At 40.5% G+C, this 20,405-nt stretch overlaps 1 protein-coding gene across 1 annotated transcript in view; it reads left to right on the forward strand.

Annotated features, from left to right (window-relative positions):
• Positions 1-20,405, forward strand: part of LOC103672843 (transmembrane 9 superfamily member 2-like) — a 73,379-nt gene that overhangs the window by 11,074 nt on the left and 41,900 nt on the right. Inside the window, exons 4-7 of the mRNA XM_040627818.1 lie at positions 2,753-2,880; positions 3,106-3,232; positions 11,198-11,325; positions 16,495-16,606. Of these exons, the coding sequence (XP_040483752.1) occupies positions 2,753-2,880; positions 3,106-3,232; positions 11,198-11,325; positions 16,495-16,606 (495 nt within the window). The remainder of the gene's footprint in view (positions 1-2,752; positions 2,881-3,105; positions 3,233-11,197; positions 11,326-16,494; positions 16,607-20,405) is intronic.

Here is a 20,405-nt window from a genome sequence, read left to right on the forward strand (position 1 = left end):
CACGCCCTGAGCCGAAGGCAGACGCTTAACCGCTGTGCCACCCAGGCGCCCCTTATTTACTATTATTTTAAATGGAATCTTTTCGAAATTGGCTACTTACAGCAAAGAGTCTGTTTTAAAAGGCCGGAGAGCAAAAGGAAAGGAGATAGGATGTGGTGTTGCCAGAAGAATGCATGAGTATGTGCTTCTTGAGCTATCTGTAGTACGTAGTAGTTACACACACAGAGTTTGCCTTTCAAATTTTATTTTTGCTTTGTAAAGAAAAAAAAGTTTACTTTATTGTCCCTGCGTATTTCGGGTAGGGTGGTATAAGCAGATGTCATTCGACTGTCATTGTCTATTGATTTCGCCTTCAATATCTTGATAGATAATGGTAAGTAAGGATGTTTTCATAAGCAGTTACGATTATGAAGGCATTAACTTTTTTCCTTCTTTTTTCCAAGTTCATTGAAGTCTGCTTGAAGTACAATGAACTGCACATCTTGAGAAGTGTATAGTTTGGGGGCTGCTGGCTGGCTCAGTTGGAAGAGCATGCAACTCTTGGTCTCAGGGTCGTGAGTTTGAGTCCCACATGGGGTGTAGAGATCACTTAAATAAAACTTTTTTTTTAAAGATTTTATTTATTTATTCGACAGGATAGAGACAGCCAGCGAGAGAGGGAACACAAGCAGGGGGGGTGGGAGAGGAAGAAGCAGGCTCATAGCAGAGGAGCCCGATGTGGGGCTCGATCCCAGAACGCCGGGATCACGCCCTGAGCCGAAGGCAGACGCTTAACCGCTGTGCCACCCAGGTGCCCCTAAATAAAACTTTTTTAAAAAGCATGTAGTTTGCTCAATTTCAATTTATGTATACACTTGTGAAAACATCGGGCATTAGCTTCTTTTAAAACTTTTTAAAAAAGATTTTTACTCATTTATTTGACACAGAGAGAGAGTGAGCAGCAGGAGAGGGAGAAGCAGACTTCCCCCTGAGCAGGGAGCCCGATGCGGGGTTCCATTCCACGACCTTGGGATCATGACCTGAGCCGAAGGCAGACACTTCACAGACTGAGCCACCCAGGCGCCCCTGTCTGCTCTTTTACCCATTTTCTATTTGGATTGTTTATTCCTCTACTATTGAGTTTTCAGAATTCCTTATATATTCTAGGTGTGATTCCTTTGTTGCAACAGTAGTTTGCAAACAGTTTTTTTTTTCCAGTCTATAGCTTTTGTTTTCATCATCTTTTTCTTAAAGGGTTTATTTTTAAATAATCTCTATACCCAATGTGGGGCTCAAACTCATGACTCCGAGATCGAGAGTAGCGTGCTCTACCAACTGAGCAAGCCAGGCGCCCCCGTGTTTTCATCTTCTTAACAGAGTCTTTCACAGAGCAAATAGTTTTTAGGGGGTCCAATAATCAAATTTCCTTTTTATGGATTATGTTTTTGGTGTCAAGTCTAAGGAGACATGACATAGCCCTTAGGTCTTGAAGATTTTCTTTTAGGGTTTCTTCTAAAACGTATATAATTACTTTATATATTTAAGTCCGTGGTCGCTTTTGAGTTCTTTTGTATAAGGTCTGACGTTTGGATTGAAATTACAGGATTTTTTTGTTTTTGCTTTTCGGGTTTTTTTTTTTTTTTTTTTTTGGCCTGTGGATGTCCAGTTGCTTCAGCACAATCTGTTGAAAAGACTGTCTTTCCTCCACTGAGTTGCTTTTGCACCTTTGTCAAAAATCACATGGACAGAGTTGTACAGATCTATTCTGGGCTTTCTGTTGATCTATTTCTCTGGGCTGTGTGTCGGGATTAGCTTTTCGATGATTAGAGTTGCACAAAATATCTCTGTGGAGTACCACTGTCCTAACAGAAAAGTGAACTTTTTCAAGAAATGCTGTCCCTTGGAATTGAAGAACATGGCAGTATTAGAAAGAAAGAAAGAAAGAAAGAAAGAAAGAAAGAAAGAAAAAGAAAGAAAAGAAAGCAAGCCGACAGTGTTCTTCTCAGCTGCCAATAGGGAACTTTTTGGTTAATATTTGTATGATTTCAGGATATGAGGCGGTAACTAGAACTCTTTTTCATAGTTTATTTTTGCTCATTATTTCCTGGTTAGTAACACTGGTACTTTACCTTGATAATCCCTGATAGCTAGACTTTGTAAATAAGAGGTTTCATATTAAAAGTGTCAAATATTTTATTATCACTTTTTTGTTAACAGCTTTATTGAGAGATATTCACATACCAAATAATTCACCCACTTAAAGTGTCCAATTTTTTTAAGTACGCTCTACATCCAAGGTGGGGCTTGAACTCACAGCCCGGAGATCGAGTTACATGCTGTATTGACTGAGCCAGCCAGGCGCCCCTTGAAGTATCCGATTTAATGGTTTTTTTTTTTTTTTTAAGTATATTCGGAGCATTGTGTGACTACAGTCAATTTTGTTACCACTTTTAAGTGAAGGGTTCTATATCAGGATGGTTTTTAGGAAGCTACAGTGGACATTATATCCCACCTTGTATGTTACCGAAGAAGGCAAATTCTTCTGCTTACTGGTGAAAGCATATTGTGTGTGATTGTGCGTCCGTGCATGCGTGTGTGTCTGTGTGTGTAGTGTAATCATTTCAGGTATGAATTGAAACTCAAAGGAGATGATGTTGAGGAAGATGGCAGTCTCTGAGGAAATGTCTTATCTGTAAGGTAAAGTGCTTATTTTGTGACACTCGTTTTATAAGATTTAGTCAAATCTCTTACTATTTTAATTCTTTCTTAACAGTTTTCTTTCAACAAAACAGAAACATGTAAAAAAGTTTGTGTAAAATCCTACGATAGTGAAAATGATGACCACAAGAGAAAGCTGGCTTTTTTGAAGAAAGGAATACAACTAAATTATCAACATCATTGGTAGGTTTGAGACAACACTGAGATAACATGACTCAATTTTTTAAGTCCTTTCAGAAGTAGTTTTTTAAAAAAGTAATTTTTACAGATACTTGACATTGTATACTATTTTTGTGACTTCGATTAAAAATTTGAACTTAAATATATGCAAGATGATGTTGGTATTGCTTGGTGTGAAATGCTTGTTTTTATTTTTAAATCTTTTAATTTTTAAATATTTATATTTAGGATTATTGATAATATGCCAGTAATATGGTGTCACATTATCGAGGATGGAAAGTACTGCACACCAGGATTTCCGATAGGATGTTTTATTACCAAAAACGGCATAGCAAAAGATGCTTGTGCTATCCGCGTAAGTGTTGAGAACTTACTACAGAAATATAAGTTGCTTATAATTTGTTTTCTATTATAGTCACTTAGCAAACATTAATGGGACACCTACCATCTCCTAGGTTTTGGGCTTGGTGTTGGGAATACAAACTCAAGTAGATATGGTCTCTGTCCTCTGGAAGTTCACAGTCCCGAGTAAGGAGATAGCCCTATAGAGAAATCAATACACTAAAATGTCCTATGATACGAGATTAAGGGACAAGGAGGATATAATGGAGGGAATGAAAAAGTATTTGTGAAATAAATGGGTGGGTGAGCATTTCTAGTAGAGAGATCAGTGTGATCGAGAGCTTGGAAGTTTGAAACAGGATGCTATGATTGGGGGACTGTGAGGAGTCGAGCATATCTGTGGGCATAAGTTTTGGGGTTTGGGAGGTACAGCTAGAGATGAAGCAAAAATGGGGGTAGGCAGAAGCCAGGTCATGGAGGGAGGTCCTGTGTGCAATGGTAAGAAAAATCGTATTGAATGACTCTTATGTGCCGGGAGCAATGGTATATTACTTTATACAGTGATTAATTTCATCCTTAGACTAGCCCTGTTGCTAGGATCTCCTGCTGCCGTTTTACAGGTGATGAAACTCTGTCTCCGAGAGGTTGTGACATGACTAGAGGCATGCAGCTAGTTAAGTGGTTGAAGTAGGACTCCAACTCAGATCTTTTTAGCTTGGTAGTCCCAATCACACCGTTCTGCCTTGTGGTTCTCAGTCAGTCTCCTACTGGGCCCTAGACTAACAGGAGTGTCTTAGGGCTGCCATGGAGGATGACTTAGAGGCTGAATGGCCATGAAAGAGCTCAGCCAGGGCAGCACTGCTTTCAGTCTGTTTTCTGTGTGGTGACTTGACATGGGTCAGCGTTGGGGACAAAGGGGAAAGAAGAGTATAGGGTGACTGCCTAGTTTCTGGCTTGCTTGTCTAACTGATGGTATTCTTAACTGTTTCTTTCCAGAGAAAAGGCAGTGCTTAAATTTCAGTCATTGATGCACCATCTTGGTGATTTTTGTCAAATCTGAGGCACCTATATTATTAAATTTTTTTGAGTTTATTTAGTTTCAGTAATCTCTACACCTACCTTGGGGCTTGAACTCAGGACCCTGAGATCAAGAGTCACATGTGCTTCTGACTGAGCCAGCCAGGTGCCCCTAAATTTTTTTTAAAGCTTTTTATTTTTAAGTAATCTCTACACCCAATGTGGGGCTCGAACTTGCAACCCTGAGATCAAAAGTCATTATGCTCTACCAACTGAGGCAGCTAGGAGCCCCATTTTCCCCCCTTTTTTGTAAAGATTGTTTTTTAAAGTTTTTATTTACTTGAGTCATCTCTACACCCAGTGTGGGGCTCAAACTCATGACCCTGAGATCAAGAGTCAGAGTCTCTTCCAACTGAGCCAGCCCCTGGAACATAATTTTTTATCCACTTCATCATAATTAGGTGTTTAAAATTTTTGTTATTTAATGCTGCAGTGAACATTTATTTTTTGTTTTTAATAGCTGTTTTCTTCTTTTCTTAAGATTTTATTTATTTGAGAGAGAGCACGCAGGAACACGGGAAGGGGCAGAGGGAGAGGGAGAAGCAGATTCCTTGCTGAGCAGGGAGCCTGACATGGGGCTCCATCCCAGGACCCTGGGATTATGACCTGAGCTGAAGGCAGACGCTTCACCAACCGACCACACAGGCACCCCTATATATCTTTTTAAAAATCTTTTATTATGAGCAATTTCAAACCCATAGAAAAGCTTAATTCATTATATAGTGAACACTCCTATACCCAGCACCTAGATACTACCGTGAGCATTTTAATTTTTTTAGAGTTCTATTTATTTAAGTAATCTGTACACCCAACATGGGGCTCAAATTCATGACCCCAAGATCAAGAGTTGCATGCTCTTCCAACTGAGCCAGCCAGGTGCCCCCAATGAGCATTTTAAAATATTTGATTTATCACATGTCTATCCATTTGTCTGTCCCTGTATCATTCATCCAAACGGTGCTGCATGTTCTCTTTCGTTTCTTGCAAAACCGGCAGACGGATCCAGTGGCTTGATCAGATTCAGGTTTGATCTCTTTGGCAAGATAAGGTAGTGGTGTGTTCTTTTATCAAGAGGCAAATGATGTCTCCTTTTTAACAGATGGATTTATTATTATTTTTGTTTTTAAGATTTTATGTATTTATTTGAGAAAGAGAGAAGAAGGGGCATGGGGGGGGGGAACAAGCTGACTCTGCTGAGTGTGGAGCGTGACGCTGGGCTCGATCCTAAGACCATGAGCCGAAACCAAGAGTCGGACACTTAACCGACTGTTCCACCCAGGCTTCCCCAAAACAGATTTATTACTTAGATCCGTTTTAGGTTCAAAGAAAAGTTGAGAGGCAGGTACAGAGATTTCCCACTGACGCCTTGCGCCCACACGTGCATAGCGTCCCTCATGATCAACATCACTCACCAGAGTGTGGTACATTTCTTACAACTGATAAACCTACATTCATACGCCATTATCACCCAGAGAGCATAGTTTTTAGTAGGGTTCACTCCCGGGGTTGTACATTTTATGGGTTTGGACAAATATATAATGACATGTACCTACAGCTATGGTATTATACTGAGTAGTCATACTGCCCTACAAATCTTCGTGTTCCGCCTTCTGCCTATTCGTCCCTCTCTCCCTCCCCGACCCTAATGTCTTTTTGTCTCTCTTTTTGTTGTGACACACGGATCTGTTAATTCTTCGGAGGTTGTGTCCACTAGAGAAACAGGGGCGTGTGGAGTGAGCTCCCCTCAACCAGAAAAACAAAACTCTTCTCCCTGGTAATGTCTGTCTGGCGCCCTCTACTGGCTACACTTCATTCAATGCCTTCTTGCAAAGGAAAACAATTTTAAAAAAAAGATTTTATTTATTTATTTGAGAGAGAGAGAGTGCCCAAGCAGGGGGAGCAGCAGGCAGAGAGAGAGGGAGAAGCAGACTCCCCACTGAGCAGGGAGCCTGATGCAGGACTTGATCCCAGGACCCTGAGATCATGACCTAAGCCAGCGGAGCCACCCAGGCACCCGCAAAGGAAAAATTTTTAAAGGGCCTAGATAATTTTCATAGAGGCCAAAAGGAATGAATTTGGAGATGAGAGGCAAGAAGTCAATGAGTGACACACTTCGTGCGCATATACCGATGAGTACCATGATGACAGTCTTCTGCATAGCTCCGGAAGTCTCGGTGTGGCTCTCTTCTCTCTGGTATTCTGCCCCACACCATCTAGCCCCTGGCCATCCCTGGACTGTGAACTTGGTCTCCTCAATTCCGGGAGACTGCAGGGCTCTGCTTGGGTACCCTTTCCTTGCACCACAGCCTGGAAATTCTCCCTGGGAAGTAAGCTTGCAGCAATAGCAGAGCTCACCTTATTTGTTGCCTTTCTCCTGGTGATCAGTCTCTTTTTTTAAAAAAAAGATTTATTTATTCATTTGAGAGAGAGAGCAGAAAGAGAGAGAGGAGGGGCAGAGGGAAAGGGAGAGAGAATCCCAAGCAGACTCCCCACTGAGTACGGAGCCCAATTTGGGGCTCGATCCCGGGACCCCGAGATCATGACGTGAGCAGAAATCAAGAGTTACCCAGGTGCCCCAGTGATCAGTCTCTTAAAGTGCTTTGTTGTCTGAGGTCTAAAAAATGTTGTCTTCATATATTTTTCCCATTTTTTTGGTTATTTAAAGTGAAAGGATACATCTGGTCTTGCATTATTATCGTGTCAGGAGGAGGAAGTCCAACTCCTTTGCTTTTTTTTTTTTTGCCTACATTCCCTTGGTGTAACTTTGCCTGTCCCTTCTTAACTTTTCAGAACCTCTTTGTTTTAGATGTATCTCTTTATACAACATATTGTTGAATTTGTATACAACAAATTGTTGAATTTGAATTTGTGCTATCTTCTGAAAGCCCTTTTCCTCTTAATAGGTGAGTTAAGCCCATTTACAATTACTGATATGACATTTGGTCTCACTTCTGTTATTTTATGCTTTATTATTTTTATATTCCACATTTTATTGATTCTAAAACTCATATTTTCCCATGCTTTAACATTTATGAAATCAGGATATGTCCCTTTCAGATGATGGCTTGTCAAAGTTTAATTGACAATGTTTTTTCTTAGCCGCACATAAAATCATGTTTTTAAAAAACATTTATTTGAGAGAGATAGAGAGAGAGAGAGAGAGAATGTGGGGGGGGGAGGGGCAGAAGGAGAGAGCTCCAAGCAGATTCTACGCTGAGCATGGAGCCCCCAACACGAGGCTCGATCCCACGATCCAAGCTGAAACCAAGAGTCAGATGTTTAACTGACTGTGCCACCCAGGTGCCCCTCAAATAATGTTTTAGAATTGGTGGCATTTTAGATTCTATGAAATGAAATCTTTAGATTTCACCTCTTTCTTTAGAGGGTCTCATGCAACTTCATGATTATGTGTGTAGTTATAGATTTTTGTTTTGCTTTGTTTCTAATCTTCTTTGTAATTTTTGGAGTTTCTTGTATTGGTGCCTCTTACCAGTTCTGGAATTTTCAGCCATTGTCAGATACTTTCTTATTTCCTTTTCAGACTCCAATTAAAGCTGTGTTAAATGTTTTTATTTTCTCTTCCATGCCTCTTAACCTCCCTTCTGTATTTTCCTTTTTTTTTTTTCTGTGCTGTGTTCTGGCCTATCTCCTAGTCTGTAAATTTTCTTCTTCACTTGTTTCTTCTCTTATTTTTTTAAAAAGATTTTATTCATTTATTTGACGGAGAGAGAGAGCACAAGCAGGGGGAGTGGAGCCAGAGGGAGAGGGAGAAGCAGGGCTTCTCAGGGCTCAGCAGGGAGTCCAATGTGGGGCTCGATCCCAGGACCCTGAGATCATGACCTGAGCTGAAGGCAGACGCTTAACCCGCTGAGCCACCCAGGTGCCCTTGTTTCTTCTTTTATAAACATAGGCATTGAGGGCATGTTTTGTGATGAGCATTGGGTGTTGTACGTAAGAGATGAATCACTAGATTCTACTCCTGAAACCAATATTGCCCTGTGTGTTAACTAACTAGACTTCAAATAAAACTTGAAAAAAAAAGAAAACAAATTTGCTAAGTCACTATTTTATATTTTTCTATTTCATGCACATGCTGTCATGCTTGTATTTTACTTCTTTAAAGTATAGTAATTGTAGTTACTTTTAAATCCACTTCTGATGGGGTGAGCCAAAACCAAGAGTCAGACAAATGACTGAATCACCCAGGAGCCCCTAAAAAGATTTTATTTTTAAGTCCTCTCTACACCCAACATGGGGCTTGAACTTACAACCCCAAGATTGAGAGTCACGTGCTGTACCAACTGAGCCAGCCAGGCGCCCCAGAGTGGTACATTTTATACAACTGATGAACCTACATTGACACCCAATGTCTGTAGTTTCCATTAGGGTTTACTTTTGGTGTTGTACATTCTATGTTCGTGTTGCTTTTATGAAGGTATTTGTTATATTTACCATTTGTAGTTTTCAGCTGGAGATTTAGCCCAAATTGGATTGGAATTGGAAATCTAGTTGAAGTTTTCAAGCACAATTTTAACATCTAGTGGGAAGGAAACTAACATTTAATGATCTCCTTATTCTGTGCCAGGTGCCATGCCGGTTCTTTCTCTGTAATTTCTCACTTCATCCACTTAACAATTCTATGCAGTAAGTGATGGTATCCCCATTTTAAGTAAACTAAGGCCAAGAAAGACTGATGTACAAAAGATTATATGTGGCAAAATCTGAAGTGCATCCCAGTGGTTTTTTTTTAAAGATTTTATTTATTTATTCATGAGAGACAGAGGCAGAGGGAGAAGCAGGCTCCCTGTGGAACTCGATTCCAGGACTCCAGGATCATGACCCGAGCCAAAGGCAGATGTTTCACCAGCTGAGCCACCCAGGCGCCCCATCCCAATGTTTTTTGGTTCAAATTCTGTTCTCTCTGCAACGTACGAAACTACCTCTTGTATTATTTCAGCTCCTGTAGGATGTTAGCTCTTAGGGCATAGTTAAGAAGAAGTGCCTGGCACATAATAGATGTTCAAAAATATTTGCTGAATGAATGAATGAATGAATAAATGAATGAATGAAGCTAAGTTCCTAGCCTTGTGATCTACTGGGGAACACAACTGACTAGGGGTTGTAAACATGGAAATACACTGACTACAATTTGATGTGGTCCGTGAGTGGCTGAGATCTGAGCTGAGTGCTATGAGAGCACAGAATAAAGAATTCTTTGTAGTCATTTAGCTGGTTACCAGTAGAGGCTGTGGCGGCAGATGAGTCTGGAGAGACAAGTAGGATACAGATCCTTCAGGGCCTTGTTACCACTTTACCTCTCATATTGGGTACTTTATGCCCAAGACTGGTTGAGCTGCTTTTCATGGGTTGGTTTAATCCTCACAGCACCCGTGAAGAGAAGTGCTGTTATGATCTCTACATCATAGGCGTGGAAACTGAGACACTGAGAGGCTAAGCGACTTGGTCACACAGGCTAGTATATGCCATACCTTAGCTTCCAACCTAGACAGTTTGACTATGGAGAGCACGTCCTTAACCACAACGCTGGGCTGCTTCTATTGGTATATATCATGGACGCCCAATACCAGCACATGGTATACTCCGTACTAGGACATGCAAATCTGCTAGCTACGTTTTATTTCTCTATATGGTTACACCATATTTCATTTAACTGTGTTGATAGACAGTCTTGGTGGTTTCTAGTCCTTTGCAATTATGGACAGCCCTGCAGCGAGCAGTATTTACTCTCCACTGCAAGCTGACTGTGATAGTCCCCCGTAAGATCACTCTTCCCCTCTTCTCTATTATCATTGTACTAAAGGATCTCTAAAATTCCTCCGGGACCATCACCCTCAATTCTAGGATTTGCAGAGCCGTAATTCTTAATCTAGGCATCCTGCATGCTGTAGATTACTCAATATGGTAATTGACAAGATTCAGTTGGATTCATTTTCTGAAGATTGAAGGGCCTGGGCAATGTAATAGCTAATATTTATTGAAGGCTTCCTATGCCAAGCACTGCACTAAATACTTTACATACATTATTCTATTTCATCCTCAACCATTCTATGAGCAATCCTATTATAGTCCCCATTTTTTTTTTAGTTAAAAAGATATTTTTATAAGTAATCTCGACACCCAACATGGGGCTCAAACTCATGACCCCGAGATCAGGAGTTACATGCTGTACCAAATGGGCTAGCAAGGTGCCCCTATTGTTCCCAGTTTTAAAAAGAGGAATCTGAGGCTCAAAGAGGTTAAATGACTTCTCTGTGGTCATATAGCTAGTAAATGCTGTCTAATTTCAACGCTTATATTGCAAAGCCCTTTATTTGCTGGGGCTGCGCTAAAAATGCAATACAAAATGGGTAGCTTAAAACAACAGAAGTTTGAGGCGCTTGAGTGGCTCAGTCAGTTAAGCGTCTGACTTTGGCTCAGGTCACAATCTCAGGGTCCTGGGATCGAGCCCCACTTTGGGCTCCCTGCTCAGTGGGGAGTCTGCTTGAGGTTCTCTCTCTCCCTCTGCCCCCCATGTTCTCTCTCTTTCTCTGAAATAAATAAATCTTAAAAAAAAAACCAACAAATTTATTGTCTCATAGTTCTGGAGGCTAGAAGTCCAAGATCAAGGTGTAGGCAGCATTGGTTCCTTCTGAGGGTTCTGAGGGAGAACTGGTGGTTGCCAGAGGGGAGGGGGATGGAGGATGGGGAAAATAGGTGAAGGGGGGATTAAGAAGTACAAACTGCCAGTTATAAAATAAATAAGTTATGAAGATGAAAAGCATAGGGAACATAGCCAATAATATTATAGTGGATCTCATTTTTAATTCCATGGTCAGATTTTATATTTTTTAGTTTCTGGGAAAAGTTCAAACTTCTTTAAAATTTCCGTGTCTTTTTGCAGCCTGAATTCAACAAAAGTAATACTTTCTACCTCTTCAACCACGTTGATATTATTATTACATATCACAAGAAAAGTGAAAGAAATTGGGGTATTGCAAGATTGGTTGCTGCTAGACTTGACCCCCAAAGGTAATTCTAGAATATCTTTTTAATTAGCTCCCTTAATTTAAAAATTAATTCATAATGTAGAAGTTCTCAACTAGAACTTTCATTTTTAGGATACACGTGTAAGGTAACCTTAGATATACAGTTTGAAAAAAATCAAACAGGCAATTTATTCCCTTCTACCTATAATTAGCATTTGAATACCATGTAAGTTGAGGAAGAACCGACAGATCTGGGAGGGAATAGACTTATTGAGGACATCCTAACTCTCTTCTTGCTGCCATGTGACCAAGAGCTTAGATTTAGATTAGTGTTTCTTCAGAGTGCAGGTCTATTACTGGAGTCTGTTAGGCAGATATCAGCTGAATATAAGGAAGAATCTACTAACGATTAGAGTTCTCCAACAAGTACTTTATCCCTGGACGTTTATAGAAAGAGCCTGGATGACCCAGGTGTTAGAGAATTCATAGTTAGGCATCCAGCTGGTCCCTAGTAAGTAAGTGCTTAATGAATTGTAAAGGACAATCAGCACTATGGAAGAGACGAGACAGGTGACCTTGAATGTTCCGACTAAGATCCTCCGAAACTATAGGATAAATTAGAACTTTCAACTAAGACAGAGAAGGGAATACAGCACACAATGTATAAAATCATGGTCCATTATGGGCAAAATATTATGAAACCTGAAATACTAAGATGGAGGAAGGAAGTTATCCCTTGAAACTTCTGGGAGTATATTAAGGGAGGTCCACGTGGTATAGTTTTCTGAAACAGAACAAGCACTTAGGAAATTTGGACTGTAGTCTCATCTCTCCCGGTTCCATTTTGTAAGTCAACCCAAAGTTTGTAGAAATGGATCAGACTTCATTGTTTTTAAGGCCACCACCCTATTTGACTTCAGCCAAGGTTGTTCCGTCTGGCACAGATGATTTCCAAAGAGAAAGAAGAGTTAGAGACTGTATTGTGCCAAGCTTTTGACCACTGGGTAGGTTAACTTGATCTGTCATAGGCTTAATTTCCTCATCTGTGAAAGGAGAGGATGAATTAGGAATTTTTAATATGGTCCCTGATATATCAAACTCTGGAAATTTTTATTGGTATGTATTTTTCTGGGTAAAAGGGCCTATAGATTTCATTAAACAGACCCCAAATGGTGAGGAACTTTGGTACTTTCCAACTCAGGTTTATCTCAGTGGAAGGATAGTCTTTGGAAATTAATGTCTATGGTAGAAATTTTGAAGATTATTTATTGTCACAAGGTGTTGCAGGTGGGAAATACAAGAAGAATTAAAGGGATCAGGGCATATTTGTGAACAACAGGGAATAAACATAGCCACCAGGAGAGGCCAGGAAGTACTAATCATTGTCAAGGGCAATCACCCATGCTTTTTTTTTTTTTTTTTTTTTTTTTTGGTGTTTGTCACTTCTGATATCTGGCAGTAGAATGTTGGGAGGATGGACTGTGAGGTCTAACTCAGGATGGCTGCTCGTATTCGAAGTCATTGGGTAGTAAACGTATAAAGTGTGATCATCCAGGAAGTTAGTCCCATCTTTATGAAAATCAAACCTAATGCTTTACGGTTATATCTCATATTGTCAGACCCAGAGTAAAAAAGCCAAGAAAATAATTTTTTAGACTTATATTTATTCTGCACGGCTCCTAGTAACAGTTTATGTACGCACGCAATAAAACTTTTATCTAATCGTTGTAAAGGTCATTTATACTTGAGAACAAGGACAGTGCTATAAATCATTTTGTTAGAATTAGGCAGTCTGCTCAAGGTCCTAAGAAGTGAGTTAGGCCTAATGGTATTCTAGGCCTACAGTCTTGCGTTTTCTATTAGGGACCGTACCCGGCTAATTTCCCTGACGGTTACCATAGTTGATCATTTCTTTTTCCTAAAATTACTTGCTTCATTTGGCTTTTGGATTACCATACTTCACTGATTTTCTCCTGTCTCACTGGTTGCTTATCAGTCTTTTCATTTCTCTGATATCTTCATATTGGAGGGCCTCAGGACTGAGTCTTTGAACTTTTTTTCTTCTTTATATATACTTAAACATTGGTAATCTTATCCTATCTCATGGCATTAGATCCTACAATGACTCTTAGATCTGTAAACTTGTATATCTAGCTGTCTACTTGACATGACCACGTGGATATCTAATAGGCATTTGAAATTTTTAAAAAAATATTTATTTGAGAAAGAGGAGAGCACACAAGTGGTGGGGGGAGGGGCAGAGGGAGAGGGAGAAGCAGGCTCCCTTCCCAGGGCTGGACCCTAAGACCCTGAGATCATGACCTGAGCCAAAGTCAGATGCTTAACCCACTGAGTCACCCAGGCGCCCTGACATTTGAGATTTAATATGACCAAACATGAACTTGTAATCTTCCCTCCAACCTGTTTTTCCTGTTGTCTTCTCCATCTCAGCAAATGGCAACTACATCCTTCCAATTGCTCAGGCCCCCAGACCGTGGCAGCACCTTTGACTCCTCTTTATCATTTTTCACTCATACCCCGTATCTATCCCAATCCTTTGGCAGACCATGGGACTCTATTCCCAAAATACATTCAGGATCCACCCCTTCTCATCACCTCCACCGCTATCATCTGGTCCAAGACATCATTCCATCTCACCTGACTGATGGCAACACCCTCGCCGGTCTCCCTCTCCTTGTCTTCCAGCAGTCTGTTCTCAATACAGCATGCAGAGCATTCCTTTTGAAATGTCAGCTCATGTCAATCCTCTGCTCAGAATCTTCCAGTGAATTCCCATGTCACTTAGAGCCAAGGCCCAAGTTTTGAAAATGGCCTAGAAGGCCTTATGCAACCCGTATGTAAGGCCAGTGGTTTAAAATAGGGCTTTTACATTGATTGGAGAACTTAATATACTTTTTGCTGCATGAGCTCTCTCATATGAAATGCAGGTATTTCCTGTGCTGGGTTCAAGGCCCATACTTACATAGTAAACCTTGATATGTGTTATCATTTGGTGATGTAATGCTTTTCTATAGATGTTTTTATTGGTAGCCTTAACAGTGATCATTTCTTTAGTTCATAGCTGTTTTATTTTATTTTTAATTTTTAATTTTATTTAATTTTATTTTTTTTTAAGATTTTATTTATTTATTTGACAGAGAGAGAGGGAACACAAGCAGGGGCAGTGGGAGAGGAAGAAGCAGGCTTCCCGCTGAGCAGGGAGCCCGGTGCAGAGCTCAGTCCCAGGACCCTGGGATCAAGACCTGAGCCGAAGGCAGATGCTTAACCACTGAGCCACCCAGGCGCCCCTATTTTTTATTTTTTAATTTTTTTAAAAAGTAGGTTCCACACCTAGTGTGGAGCCCAACTTGGGGCTTGAACTCACGACTCTGAGATCAAGACCTGAGCCGAGATCAAGAGTCAGACACTTAACTTATTGAGCCACCCAGGTACCCCAATTCATAGCTGTTTTAAAATACATTTTGGCTTTAAATAGAATTCACCCTACAAATACTTAGTATGGGCATATCATATGCCAGAAACTAGGGTTACAAAAATGAATAGGAAGAGGGGCACGCCAGTAACCCCTGCAATTGTGAGTGAGTGGTTTTATTGTGCATGTACATGTAGAAATAACCATCCCATAATGATTGCGTATTATCCCTTACACAGAAACCAAGGGATAAGTTGTATGTTGAGTAAATAATTCAAAAGGGAAGCACCACTGTTTCTCCTTTCGATTTTTCTTTTTTCTTTTCTTTCTTTTTTTTTTTTTTAAGATTTTATTTACTTATTTGACAGAGAGAGAGAGACAGCCAACGAGAGAGGGAACACAAGCAGGGGGAGTGGGTGAGGAAGAAGCAGGCTCCCAGCCGAGCAGGGAGCCCAATGCGGGGCTCAATCCCAGAACCCTGGGATCACGCCCTGGGCCAAAGGCAGACGCTTAACGACTGAGCCAGCCAGGCGCCCCTCGATTTTTCTCTCTCCCCTTTACTCCTCTTTTATTTTTCAAGTAAAATTACAGTCTCTATTCCTGACCAGGCAGTTGTTAGCTTCAACAGCCCTGTTTAGTTTCACACTTCTTTAGGTTTTCTTTCCATCTTCTATTTTTTATAATCATCTTTTTCAAATACAAAAGGTTTGCATAGATTATGTCCTTGCTACCTTTCATCACTAAGCGTGGCATTTCACACACAGTAGGCCCTCAGATCTCTGTCTGCTCATAAATATGATTTGTTTCACCTATTTGGTTTTCTAAGCCTATAGCTAAGATTACAAGATAGGTTGTTTAATATAGTGGAGAGGGATGAGATGAAAAATGAGAAATAAAGCCATTTGCTAATAGAAGGACTTTAAGAAATCTATCCACAGCCAAAGAGAAGGTTCTTTTTTTTTTTTGAGATTTTATTTTTAAGTCATCTCTACATCCAACATGGAGCTTGAGCTTACAACTCTGAGATCAAGAGTTGCACGCTCTGCTGACTGAGCCAGCCAGGTGCCCTATGAGAAGGTTCTTAGGTACGTGTTTTCCCCTGCTATCCAAAAGTAGAGTGTTCCTATGAAAGCTTTTGGAAGCTGAAATGCCAAAGTGTAGAAGCAATTGCCATTAATTTATATGGAAAAATTTGTGAGCCTTCCCAGACCCCCCAAATCACCTCTCTTAGGCTTTGCTGATACCCGAAGACACATCTTACAAAGTAAACCGAGATAAAGCACAGATGCTCACAGACACATCAAAGCATTGGCGGCTTGGTGTGAAAATGCTGTGTAGTTTCCGGGGCAGGGGCTGGGTGGTGCCACTCCCGCTGCTGCGGTGCGAGCTGCCTTTATGATGGCTCCCTGCCAAAGCGATGCTGAATCCTCTTTTTGATTTTTCGTAAAAGTGAAAATCGTCTTCGCCTTTCTTTCAGTTAGTTCGTGAAAGCAGGTACTAATGTAGGTCTTTTGTTAAAGCGAAGTGGCATAAAGTGAGCTTCGGAAAAGCGGGGGTAACTGTGTTGCATTTTGGGGCAATATATTGAGTCTCATTTGAGCGTTAGGGACATTTAGAAGCGAAAGTATTTTAAGTCATAGTTTTAAATATGAAATATAACGGAAGGCATATTTTTTCAGTCTGCTACTGTTACATGCCTGTATAGCCACGAACTGGAAATTTACAGTGGCAGTTTGGCATAAAAATTCCTTTCCCTTCCTTTCCCCTCTCTTTTCTTAGCTATAAGCATTCAGATGAAAACCACCTAACTTGCAGTGGACCTCCTATGGAAATTGCCAGAGAACATACAGAGAATTTGAGTGTAACCTACACTTACTCCGTGAGATTTGAAGTAAGTATTCCATGACATCATTTTACTTTTGTTCCAAATCAAGTATATAAATACCAGATACTTCATTAATAGTAAAGCCTTAATTTTCATCATCTAAGTTTTATAACACAGCTAAGAGCCCAGGAAATTAGGTAAGTTCTTTATATTAAAACCAGTCAGAGGACAATCGTGAAAGGAATTCTGTATTAAATCTCCCACATTTCAGGTACTGTGTCAGATAACTTACTTTCTCTTATTTTATGTGGAGGTTTGAATGAAGTATGTGGGAAAGCAGAGGGGTGTCGCCTGGGGTTGGCAGGCTGGCAGGCTGCCCAAGTAGGACCTTAAAAGAAGAGTATGTTGTGGAAGAGAGAGAGTATCATGCAGTGAAAAGAGCATCCTTTTAAAAAAAAAAAGGACATTTTATTTATTTGAGAGAGAGAAAGGGGAGGCAGGGGCAGAGGGAGAGAAAGAGTCTCAAGCAGACCCCGAGCTGAGTGCAGAGCCTGATGTGGGGGCTCAATCCCACGACCCTGAGATCATGACCTGAGCCCAAATCAAGAGTCAGATGCTTAACCAACTGAGCCACTCAGGCGCCCCAAAAAGAACATCCTTATCAGGCTCAGACTGACCTGTGGTTCAAATTGAGGCTTGGCCACTTACTAGAGGTGTGAGCTTAGGTAAGTCATGCGATCTCAGGCTCGATTTTTTTTTCTTATGTCATTTCATCCTCATTTTCAGAATATGTAAAGACCTTAGCATGACACACAGTAGGTCCCCAACATATGGCATTCATTATTGTTTCTACAGCTTTCATTTTTCTTTTGTAAGTAGCTGTTTTTATGAAGTGGTATGTATTTTGGGAAGCTAGGTAGATATACACACTGACTATTAACATTCTGGTGAATAACCTATCAGCTCTCTGATGCCCATGTTTCCCAAAGGTTTTTCTGGAAACTCATTGCTTCATGTTTGTTTGTTTATTTATTTAAAGATTTTATTTATTTACTGGACAGAGAGAGACACAGAGAGGGAACACCAGCAGGGGGAGTGGGAGAGGGAGAAGCAGGCTTCCTGCTGAGCAGGGATCCCGATGCGGGGCTCAATCCCAGGACCCTGGGATCACGAGTTGAGCCAAAGGCGGACACTTAACGACTGAGCCAGCCAGGAATCCCTGTTTTATTTATTTTTGCTTTGTATTTTCAAAAGTGTTATGTGAAAAAGGGATTCTATGATGAGGTTACTTTGGATAATGCTAAATTAAACAATGTTAAAACAATGACATCAAGAGTACTCATTATGTTAAAAGCACTGTGAATTTTCAGAAGATGATTATGATACATGGCAGTTTGTAGATTATGGTAGGACTCATGGGTTATAATGTTCTATAGAGTATACAAGGGACACACTGCATGTGGTACCAAAAATATGCAATTTTATGCAAATGAGATATTACATGTGCTGTTTTCACTTCATGTGTATGTCATGGACATCTTTCTATGTCAATAAACATAGAGTCACATCCTTCTTTTTACTTACTACTTAGTACATTTATTTTTAAAAGTTTTAAAATAATTTATTTAATTGTTTGAGAGAGAGAGGCAGGCAGAGGGAGAGGGAGGAGCAGACTCCTGGCTGAGCAGGGAGCCTGACATGAGGCTCGATCCCAGGACCCTGAGATCATGCCCTGAGTTGAAGGCAGACACTTCACTGATTGAGCCACCCAGGTGCCCCATTTAAAAATTTTTTTTAAAGATTTATTTTTATTTTAGAGAGAGGTAGGGTCGGGAGGGGCAGGGGAGAGGGAGAAAGAGTCTCAAGCAGACTCAGTGCTGAGCACAGAGCCCCAGGTGGGGCTTGATCCCATGACCCTGAGATCATGACCTGAGCTGAAATCAAGAGTTGGACGCTTAACCAACTGTGCCACCTAGACACCCCCTACTACACAGTGTGTAGGCCATAGTTGATTTACTTAGTGTACGACTGATAAGAATGACCCACATGTCTAATTTTTAATCACTATAAACAATGCTTTAATGAACATTCTTACTTTTTTTCTTGTGTGATTATCTCCCAAAGTTAAATCCCAGCAGTAGGATTATTTCCGTAAAAGGCTGTACATATTTGGTAACACATTGCTGAATTCTTGTCCAGACAAGTTGCTGGGCCTGAGGATCTGTTGTTGCCTCACACACACAGCAGTTCTAGGTTTTTGTCATTTTTTAAAAATCTTGCTTCAGAATTTTAATTCTGTGAGTATACCAAAGGAAGATTGAGTCATATTAAGCAAACTCCTAAGGATCCAATGTATAAACCGGAATACCAATTTATTAATTTACATGGAGAAATAGAAATGCCTAGCAGACCACACCATTCATGTTAGCTGTTTAGCACATCTGCCTGTTAAAATAATATGTGAGAAAGCGAATATAAGTAGAACAGAATAAATAGAAAGTTTCTTGGTGAGCATAGGACCCCAGAGCAAAGGGAAATGGCTATGAAAAGATGATATTCATGGCACTCTAGAGCTCTGCTTGCCCATGGACCAAATGTTTATATTCATGGGTTAGGGACTCAGCCCTGGACAGTATTAGAGGTACTTCACCAAAAGATTAACTTTGGGGCTTTCCTTTTATAAAGAAAACCTTTTACGACTATATCTAGATCTACACATTTCTCTTTTTAGTTTTTTTTAAAGACTGTATCTCATATTTTTTATTCTGCTTTGATCATACTTGTTTTTGTATAAAAGGCTTATTTCTTAAAGCTTTAGATGTGCTCTCTTGAGACCAAACCCTAATCACATTATTTGGGATTAGGTCTCAAATTTCTTCAAATATTTACAAATTGTGCTCAGTTTGTGTCATTTCTATAGATGGCCTGACAGCCATTACAACACGATTTTTTCCTAATCTCATTCTGAAAGCAATTTCGAGTTGGGGATGCCTTGCTTTTGTCCCTATGTAGTCCCTATGTGGTTATATCCATTTTATAAAAGAGGATCCTGAAGCCCAGCAAGATGAAGTAATTTTCTCAGGATCATAGCTGGCAGGAGGTGGAAGTGATATTCAAACTCAGGTCTGCCTGGCCCCCGGACTCACAGCTTTTCTACTCTACCATTCTGGCTTGCTATATGAAAGGGCTGTTATATTTTCTGTCCGTGGAGTTACTGTAAAGAAAATGAGAAACGTTTTTGTTGGAAATGTGTGTGTACTTTGAATCATCCAGCTAGAGGTCAGGATTACTTGATCCTACATCCTGCAGTTCACCCAAAGTGCAATTGGTAAAAACAGGCAATTTACTAGTCCAGTAAGTATAGTTCAGTCAGCCGCCTGATCTGCGGGTGAGATGCAGGAGTGTAATCTGGGGGAAGGAGTGAAATACACCCCAAAGAAATTAAAATAAGCTTTCCTCAGTGATGGAGAATATTATTAAGAGTGTAAGCTACTATCAGAAGTTGATCAAAGAACTGAAGCCCTTCTACATATTTTTATCTCTTATTCATTTAAATGTAGGGGGGAGGCGCCTGGCTGGCTCAGTCGGTAGAACAGGCGACTCTTAATCTCAGGGTTGTGAGTTCAAGCCCCACATAGGGTGTGGAACCTATTTAAAAATTTTTTTAAAAAAAATTAAATGTAGGCACTTCCCTGTTTACGGTAAAAGCTAAGGGAGAACCCGTCTAAATTAAAGTTGAGATTCATACCAGGAGCCTACAATGGTATGGTGCTAGTGGACTGTCCACCCATCAGGAAGCAACCGTGGCTATGCGAAGCCGAAGTACAAGTTCGGATGTAGCTATACCAAACGGGGGGGGGGGGGG

The sequence above is a fragment of the Ursus maritimus genome (genome assembly GCF_017311325.1).
Source record: "Ursus maritimus isolate PB19 chromosome X unlocalized genomic scaffold, ASM1731132v1 scaffold_X1, whole genome shotgun sequence".
Classification (NCBI taxonomy): Eukaryota; Metazoa; Chordata; class Mammalia; order Carnivora; family Ursidae; genus Ursus; species Ursus maritimus.